A 9,547-nucleotide genomic window follows, 5' to 3' on the forward strand; every position below is an offset into this window, starting at 1 on the left:
AATTCTCATAGGCGATTGTTAAATATGATAAGCAACGCAGTGAATGCCACCGTGCTAATCACTTCTGCGTTGTTCAAGAAGGCTGAAACTCGTGATGAAAAGTATACTTTTTTTTCTATTATCCACTTGCACTGGCGCTAATTTAACGCCAGTAAATGCTTTTACTGGCACTAAATTAACACCCAAAAGAACATTAATTAACGATAAAATAACACCAAAAATATCTTTTTTCTAACACTAAAATAGCAACAAAAAAGCCATTTTACTGGCACTATATTTTAATGCCAATAAAAACTCATTCACTGGGGTTAAGTATTAATGCCTGTAAATGTATTACCGACAAGGTGAAACTATAACACTTTAAATGGTGAAACTTACGTTTGCACCAATAAAGGTCTTAATAAACGCTAGGCAGACTTTTACTGGTACTAATTTAGCACCAATAATGGTTGGATTTCTTGTAGTGGTGGAGGCAAAATATGAATGCCACTTCATGGCCTTCGGATGGCATTCATGCAAAATGTGACTAAGAGAGGTTGGATCATTGATTATAACCCCAAGCATCTGGCTCACAAGGAGTTTGCTCCAATATCCAGCCAAAATTCTACATAAAAATACTTGACCTGACCCCTCCAAACCAAAACCAGCGTCTTTCACGTACCAGTCCAGACCCAAAACAAAAACTACAATACTCGGCAGAAAGTCACAAAGACCAAACAAACTTTAGGAGATTCACAGCTATGAAGAAAACCTGAGCTTACGTGGAGGCCAAGTGACTCATATAGGGGGGACTCGCATGCACAGCACACCAAAAGCGACGAGCACTAGTAAAAATACGGAACCGAACAAAAACTCCAGTTGCAGAGTTGCAGGGCGTACAGCGACTTATGATATGGGGCCAAACAGCCAACAACCACCAGCGACCAAAACTTTGAAAACGTGCAGCGTATCCATGAAATCAATCATGCCCAAGTGGCCCCCATCGTTTACCCAACTTTTCTCTTTTGCTTTCTCAACATCGCACCCAAGCCGGGCTCCCACCCTCACGATCATCACAATAAAGGCGTACTTAATCAATGAACTGGGACATCAAAAGGACCGCATCCCTTCTCGTCCTCACAGCATGGGCCCTTCTCCTCAGGTGAGCCCCCATCAAGACGCACGCCTGCTTTGCCTGACCTTTCTATATAGCACACACACAGACACACACACACACACAGAGAGAGAGAGAGAGCACCCACCTTTACGTAAAAACTCCTAGCTGTCTCCTTTTTTTTCCTTCTTCGAGATGATTTACCTTTCCCCATTCTCCCAGATAGAAATAGATAGAAGCGAGCGCTAGGAAAAACCAACTTTGTAATGAAATAGGAAGTATCAAAGATTGCCCCGCCCAACCCCACAACCCTTTTTCTTTTTTCTTTTTACCAAGGATTGCTGCCCTCTAATGCTCTCGCCTTGAGCCTTAGAGACCGCAGGTATTGAATTGCTTCATCCAGAACCATGGTCGCATCCTTCCGCCTTCCTTCCGGAAGAATGCTCCTGAGAATGCCCACCGTCTTCCTTATCTTCTCCCTCCTCAATCTCTTGGCCTCCACGGATTCACCTCCTCCATCAGCCCAGCCACTGCTTTCCTTGGAGAACGATGGTCGAGACGTCGTTACTGAGCAATAAGACTCTGAATCACCTACATAGGGTGAACACATTAATTTGTAGGACTTGAGAGAATTTGCGGTGTCTGCTATGGGTTCCTCATTTTTGTCATCTTCCTTGATGTCATCGAGCTTCCTTCTTTTTAACTGACCAGTAGAACAAGAAACTTCGTCCTCCCTCTCTTTCCTCAGTTGTCCAGTAATATTGCTAGGGGAATGGCCTGTGCTTGCTACTTCGTCATCTTCATCATCTGAGCATAGAAGAGCTTCAAGATCATCTGTGTTCTCGTGCATCTCACTCCCCTCATCAACGGAGAACATTTTGCTTTCCTCCGAACTAGGAGGATCTGATGTATAGTTCGCCACAGCTGGCACATTTTGACCCACACCAGGACCTGTAGGCGAGGCCTCATCACACGATCTTTGGTTTCCATGTTCAACCGGCACAGGCGGTGACAAGGAATTAATGGAACTGATAAACATGCTTCTCTGGCTTCCCGACTGATCAAACACGATGAATTGCTTTTGTAAACTTGGTGCTATCAATAATGGTGCCCCTAAATAGAGCTTTTCGAGTTGCAAACGGCAATCATAAGCAGCAGCTTGGACCCTCTCCCAAAGATACACATTTGAACGCTGAACAGATTGGTTATGGCAATAGTTCTGTCGTGATTGAAACAGCTCCTTTAGAAGCTGAGATGTATCAGCCACAAATCCAGGAACCACACCGAGTACTGGATTGAAACAAGGATAATAACCATCACAAATTGCAGGACAAGCACTAGCTTCAACTGACTGAGGACCATGATCAGGCAGTAAGTTGCTATAACTCCTCACAGGAGGTGCCCACAGAGAATGTTCATACAACCCAGCACACTGGTCCTTTCCCATCAGATGCAAAATGTTGGGAGGAGGGCAAATGGTTCCCACCGGGTTCCAACCGACCGTGCACAAACAGCTGGACAGCAGAGGGGAAACATCAGAAGCACCTACAAAAAGCAAGGATAAACAGAAAAGAAAAGCACTAAAACATACCACTTTCAGACCAATACAATTCAGCTTCTTAGAAAAATGTGGATTCCTTATTGCTTGTGTAGAAAGAAAAATAGAAAGCGCTGGACTAGTGGCTTGTCTACGTCACAGGTTTCAGCAAATGGCGGAAATACTCAGCCTTACATGAGAAGAAACAGAGAAGCCAAAAAAAAAACACCACTGAGTTCGTCGTTCACAAACAAATTCAAATCCAATACTCCAAGATACATATACAAAAACTAAAATCTTAATAAAAAATCACATAAACACTAACCTGGCAGTCCTGAAGTGGTTGAAAGCAAGCTATTACCCTAACAATGATGGTTGTACTCCCCTCAATCCCACTTTCATGTTTCAATGCTCGAAATCTAGTTTGACTGGCTGCTTGGCACACCATAACTTCTCCGCACTCAAATTCACCAAATATCCACCGGTGAAACAACAAATCAGCTAAACAAACTGTGACCTAGGCAAACCACACCCCGGAGCAAGAAATGGAAACCAGCAACAGCTGTCAAAGGTGGTAGAAAGGCAAAAAGCAAAAGAAAAGGCTACCCCTCAATAAGCAAGGACGTTATCAGCAGCAATAGCTAAGTGGGACAGGAATTCTCATCTCCAGAAGAAAGAACCAGGTCTCGACCAGCCGATGTTAAAAGCAAACTCAACAAAAAGCACAAGCACAAAAAAGCTTGAGCCTCAGGGTAACTCAGCTGACTCGGAGGAAAAAACAAGAAGTTTGACAGCCATCAGCCATGAAACAGACAACAAATCAGCAAAGACAGCAATCCTTACAGAATTACTTTACAGTATAGGTTCAAGGATATGACTTTCCTAGAAACATCCAAAGACAAGCAAAACCACCGCATACTGTTCTAGTTCATCAACTAGCACATAATGCTTCTTTACAACGACTATCCACTTAGAGACTGCAGAATTATATTTCTTGTTCACAGAGGAGCCAATATCAAGGTAGAATGTGCAAGCAGAATATATCAGCCAGCAAACTAAGTATTTCCTGCACAAGGACGCACCAGAAATTAATTTTCCATAAAAGTGGAAGGAAAGAAGTAATAACAATCAAGAAGAGAAACTGCTGCTAGAAAAAAAACCAATGATTTGAGACGTTTAGTGATGCAAGCAAAGGAAACAAAAATGGAAGTAAAAAACACAAAATAGTACAGAAAAAGGTTGCCAAAGATTGCAGCAGCATCACGAAACAAAAAAATGGAAGCAATATATGAGGGCTTTTTAGGTCTACATGAAGTGGGAACCCAGAAATGAGTAGAAAATGGTTTAAAATGTGAAACAGGAATTAGAACTCAAGAAGTGAAAACAGTCAAAATTGTTGTAGTACACGATAGAACTATTACCCATATGATTAACTACCTAAAGTTTTTGTCTCGAAGTTATGCTCATAACAATCAAAAAATAAAGTTCTCATTGTATAAACATAGAATTAATTTATTGTATGTACAGTATATATAAAGGTGGAAATAGGTATGCAGAAATTTAGTTCACACAAAGTCATTACTCACTGATGATATAATAAGAAATAAGTAGGGGATAATGAATAAACTTTAGCATAAACAATATTTAGGATCTACGAAAAGAAGTGCATAGTACTTCAGAATCACGGAGGTCAACACAGATCAAAACCAGTCAAGCATGATAATAAATAGTGAATCACAACTGTAAGAACATACATGAATTCCCACAAACAGGAAATCCACTTGATGATACCTAGGGTTCACATCCCACTAATTGTACGATAAAAGAAAAGAAAATAATGAGAGATAAAATTACATCTTAAAGGAGACCAACAAATATCAATTATAGATCAACATTACAAATTAATAAACAAGTAAACCTTTTCCATGGGGCTAGAAGCCAAAGGTTGCCGATCTGACATCAAAAGAATAGCTCTTGCAAGCAGGAACACAGCACCAAGACAGAAAGAAAAAAAAGCGTGGGGGGCAGCTTCTAGACCATCGGTCATCAAGCTCCATCAAACTTTTTTTTTTGATATTTACACAGAGAAACCGCCAAGGATCAGACATCTAACCGTGCTGGCTCTGCCTGCCATACTTACGATCACTGTGCTGGCAGAGTAAAACCCCGTGGGTTTAACCCTTGCCCCCAGGGAGTCACCACGCTTCGGCTTGCAAAAGGGTCAGTAACACCCATGGGATTTGGACCTAGGCCACCTGCCTAGCGGCCTAGGCCCCATCCCACTGTGCCAAACCCCTTTGGGGCAAGCTCCATCAAGCTTAAAACTTGTTTATTTAAAAGACATGGCACAAAAAGTCCAGCAGAACCTCAATGTCCGAGATGGAATCAACAAAATCAGTAAAAAACAAGAAGAAAATGTATTGAGTGCTTCTAGGAAATCAATTAATCAAGAAATGTATCAAGGAGATGATATTAGTGGAATGGATGAACTAAATTTCAACCAACCAGCATTACCAAAACAACCAAACATGTGAGGAAACATTGAGTGAATGGAGCAAACAGATCAGAAGTATATGGCAGGCATTCAATAACAGAAAAAGCTCCATCAAACCGACATCAGTAAGCAGAAAAGCATCTGAAAATGTGCATTGAAGTGAAATCAAAAGGGTAAAAAACAGAACCTGGTTATAGAATAAGAAACTTGAAACAAGCTTACTTTTTGTTAGACACAGAGAGCCAAGGCTAGGCGTTTCAAAAAAGGAACAAAGCAAACAGTTTGAGAAAGGAGAAGAGAAAGAAGAAACAAAAACCTCGGCACAAGGCAATCCTACGATTTGCACATCCATGTACATAGAATAATCAAGAAAGAATGCAAAAATAAGGCTGAATGCGTCAAGATCTTTCAATCCAACAGACCCAAAAAAAATCAATTTTAAAACCCAGAGGGGATATCAGGCATGCAGCAAGAATCATACAGGATGAAGCAATTTCTAAGCTCTTCGCCTCAAAGATGTACAAAGCAAAATCAAAATGGTATAAAACAAACATCAATCATACTGGAAGAAAGAGAACAAGAATGCCTCAAGTGGAGAAACCTTATAAAAAAGTTAGAAACGTAAGAAATAGAATGAACAATTACATAACACATCTTCACAGATAATCCATTAATAGACTACAACCACAATATGCTTCCAAAGATGGCAAATTTATAGAGAGAGAGAGAGAGAGAGAGAATAAAAAGCTGAGGGGTTTGAGTAAGCTAAATCTTTGTTTGGGAAGCGGGGGCCGGTTGCGTAAGGGGGAAGGGGAAGCATAAGTTTGTAAAACTTAAAAACGGCATCTGATGGATCAGGCTTGGCGGATCCACAATATTAGACTCATAAAAGAACACCGACAGCAGGAGGCAAAATAGGAACTTTTGCAGGACAGGTTATACGAGAGAAACTGTCCTACGACACCAGTGAGAAACTTCACAAAACATAGTTTCCCCAACCTCTATCCACTATTTGAATTGAAGGAGAGAAAGCGATCCAATAAAAAGAGGAAACGTAAAGAGTGAAGGCAAATCAGCCATGAAACGGCCAGAGTGTTAAGAGTCAGGTAGGTCTACGAAGCAAAGAAGATAAATGTCGGACAAGTACTCTCAAAAAGAAGAAAAGGCGCATATCAAAAGAAAGGTTAGGAAAGCTAAACTCAAAAAGCAGAGCATTTTGCTGCGCACATAAACCAACGTAAAACGAAAGAAGAAATTTTCCAGAAAAAAAGAAAAAGAAAAAACTTTATCGATAGCAAATTCTGCAAGCGGAAAGATTTCAAAAGAAAAAAACTGGAAAAAGAAATCCTCCTCACGAGGAAGGAGGGCAAATGTAGGAAAAATACACTAAGAAGGCGAAAAAAGAGAAGAGGCTGGAGGGGAGGTGGAAGCGGGGATTTTAAACAGAGAAAAAGGGGGGAAAACTTGAGACGGATAAATAAATAAAAAATAAGAAAGATAAGGCGTTTTCAAAGCAAGTTAGAGGAAAGGATTTGAAATAGTAACACCTATTTGTGGGGAAAAGAAAAAACGACTGAATGTTTAAGCACTAAGCAGGGAGGAAGTGAAATGGTGAAAACAATCACACAGACTAAAAATATCGGGGAAAATCAGTTCAAATACGTAGGTAGCATCGATGGAGCGATTCCATAGGGGGCGGAGAATGTGAAAAAGAAAGGCAAGCAAAAACACCATAAGTTTGAGAAATATAAGCATTTCCTCTGTCGAGAGGAAACCGACTTATTCGGTAAAAAGGAAGAGAAAACTATATATATATATATATATATAAAGCAAGAATAGTAAAGAAAACGAAGATCATTTCATGTACTCGGTTAGTTACCGGGAAAAACAAGAAACGGAGGGGTTGGATCTCCTTACCAACTCAGAAGAGGAGTGGAGTTTGATCTCAATAAAGCTATGCAACGAAGGATGAGCTAGTGTTGGGAGAGGGGAAGGAGGAGGGAGGACGATCTGAAGGAAGGGCAGGAGAGTAGAGTCCAGCTAGGGCGGGTTGCCACGCACGTTACTTATAATAACACGAGACTGTTGCGGTGAAGTGGTTACCTTTGGTTGACCTCGCTTTCCCTGTTCACTAACCATGGTTACTCTGTCTGACACTTTTTCTCTCTCTCTCTCTCTCGTGCCCGTTTGCCTTTCTGCCTTGAGTCTTGTGACTCTTATTAGTCTTAGGATGTGGCAACCAGCACGAGGCAATCATTCTGTACATTCCGAAAATACCCTCCGTCAGAAAACTAGATGATTAGCGAGGCCTTGGCTCGGAGCACGCCCTTAATAAATGAAAATGAGGGGCTGCTTTTCCCAGCACGCGTGGTTTTGGGGAAGCAAAGTTTTTTTTTCTTTTCTTTTCTGCCCTTTGACTTTAACACCACAAACAACCCGTCCCTTCTTTTTTATATATATATATATATATATATATATATATAATTTTTTTTTAAATTTAGTTTTTCTTTGAAGACATTAATTTATTATTTTTTTTTGGGGGGGGGGGGGCTCTCAGGTCAATCTAGGGCATTCCGCTTGACAGTTAGCAGTAGTCGTCGTCCCCGTGCAGCGCAGTTTGCACAACACCGGTACACGAGCTTTTGATCGTTAGGTGAGACGATGAAGCTTGTTGAACCGAAACTGGTGGTGGCCGAGTTCTCCCCACCGAGGGAATAAAACAAGAAAGTGAAGAATATTAATGCCCCACTGTATAAAACAAAAAAGGAGAGAGGGCAACAAGGGGCTGCATGCATTCAACATCATACTTATCATGTCCACCAGTTTTGGAAAATAAAGGCGTCCAAGTGGGTATATTTCACTGTCGGAAGGTTGCACGTGTTTAAGAAGAGCACAAGCACAATTGAATGCCTTGCACATTTGTGTGGATTGCCCCTGTTCCTGTGATTTCTCCGTTTTCCTTGAGGGGAATGCACCACTTGATACATGCATGGGTGGAATATAAAATAGAGGGATACCAACTGATGTTTAAAGGGAAAATGTAGCGCATGCAGAATTTAATATCGCCCGTAAAAGAGGCTTGTAGTGGTTATTAGGTTCGTCTTTATTAAGAAAAAATAAAGATAATGTCCGTTCGAAAAACTCGATCGTGGTGAGGCCCACCAATAGTGTGTGTGTGTGTGAGAGAGAGAGAGAGAGCACTTTCTCAATTGCCTGTGTACATCATCCCGTGGTGAAGTTTATGGACCTTCACGCCTGCCAATCAATCAATTGAATTATTGAAATAGGGACTCCCCGGTACTTCCAGATTCTCTCTCTCTCTCTCTCTTATAATTCAGTTTTTCTCCTTTCTGAAAACACCGGTCCTTCACTTCCTTTCCTCTTGGCACCTTCCTCTTGACTCTTTGTGTATGTTTTTACCTTACAGAGCAACCATGTGACTTTCTCGGAAAACACCTGCAGCTTTTACTGAGATAGCTCAGTTTTATTCTTCATTTTCCTCCCAGCCCTCGTACACTCTCTCTCTCTCTCTCTCTCTCTCTCTCTCTCTCTACAACGGTGTCAATTATTGAAGTCATGCAAGAAGCATACAACAGCTGTGAAACCCTTACTGATTCTTGTTTGTTTGCACAATTGTTTCCTAGTGCCATTTCGCATCATTTTGGAATGTTGCCTGCACCCTAGTCGTATTCATGTGGTCATTTACCTAATGAAAAACAAAAAAAACAAGTATGCATACCACATGATAGACGAAACTGATCTCAATTAAAAGTTATGTACAGAAATCTAGTACCATGCTTCTTCTTTTTTGGATAATCAATCAAGTACCATGATATTATGAAACCAAAACCAGCAAAAGTTCATAAGTAGGGCAGTTTAAAAAGGAGGGAAACGAGCATGATCAGTAACTAACTTTGTGAATCTTGAGGGCTGTTCGATGTAATAAAACTAGTAAGCAGTGGAGTAGTTAAACAGTTTTGCCTCTAAACCTTGTTGACTCGGGTGCAACTTAATTTGAGTCAAGACTCATGCGCAACCCCTTAGAGAGTCAGCTCGATGCAACATGTGACAGCTTGAAGTCGCGCGTATTCGATCGGTTTGGATTTTAAGGGTGGGGTGGGTTATTTGCTTAATTTGTATATATCTGAGGGACAACGTACGCTTGCAACTTCAATGACAAAATGATTGCTCACCTTTCACCTCAAGTGAAGCAAACCACACCAATTCCTGACCTGTGCTCTTCAGTTCTTTCTCATAATATTTTAGTTTTACATTCAAATCTTGCCTTGCCTGGGCTCGCGCCACTATGGTACCCTTAACGATCTAAAAATTTCAAGGCTCGACGGAGAATTAAAGTTGGTATGCGCATTGAAGAAATTTCTTAGCAGGTTGGGATGAAGCCATGACATGAGAGTTTTTTTGT

General features: G+C 41.0%; 1 protein-coding gene across 2 annotated transcripts; it reads right to left on the minus strand.

The window, feature by feature from the left end:
- Positions 1–523: 523 nt before the first annotated feature.
- LOC149841547 (transcription factor SAC51-like) lies at positions 524–7,122 on the minus strand. Of its 2 annotated transcripts, XM_090004838.1 has the most exons (4): positions 7,042–7,122; positions 2,956–3,696; positions 2,685–2,820; positions 524–2,607 (listed from the first exon to the last, which is right to left on the minus strand). In XM_090004838.1, the coding sequence occupies exon 4, from the start codon at positions 2,538–2,540 to the stop codon at positions 1,422–1,424; it is 1,119 nt and encodes a 372-aa protein (XP_089860964.1). In that variant the 5' UTR covers positions 2,541–2,607; positions 2,685–2,820; positions 2,956–3,696; positions 7,042–7,122; the 3' UTR covers positions 524–1,421. The 2 variants fall into 2 exon arrangements, with proteins under 2 accessions (XP_089860964.1, XP_089860965.1); XM_090004839.1 differs by lacking the exon at positions 2,685–2,820 and having other exon boundaries at positions 524–2,638.
- Between the last annotated feature and the right edge of the window lie 2,425 nt (positions 7,123–9,547).

The sequence above is a fragment of the Nuphar pumila genome, chromosome 4 (genome assembly GCF_984573655.1).
Source record: "Nuphar pumila chromosome 4, dmNupPumi1.hap1.1, whole genome shotgun sequence".
NCBI lineage: Eukaryota > Viridiplantae > Streptophyta > Magnoliopsida > Nymphaeales > Nymphaeaceae > Nuphar > Nuphar pumila.

Excerpts from the sequence above, each read along its gene's own strand:
- LOC149841547 (XM_090004839.1), bottom strand. The coding sequence starts at position 2,540 with ATGGGAAAGGACCAGTGTGCTGGGTTGTATGAACATTCTCTGTGGGCA.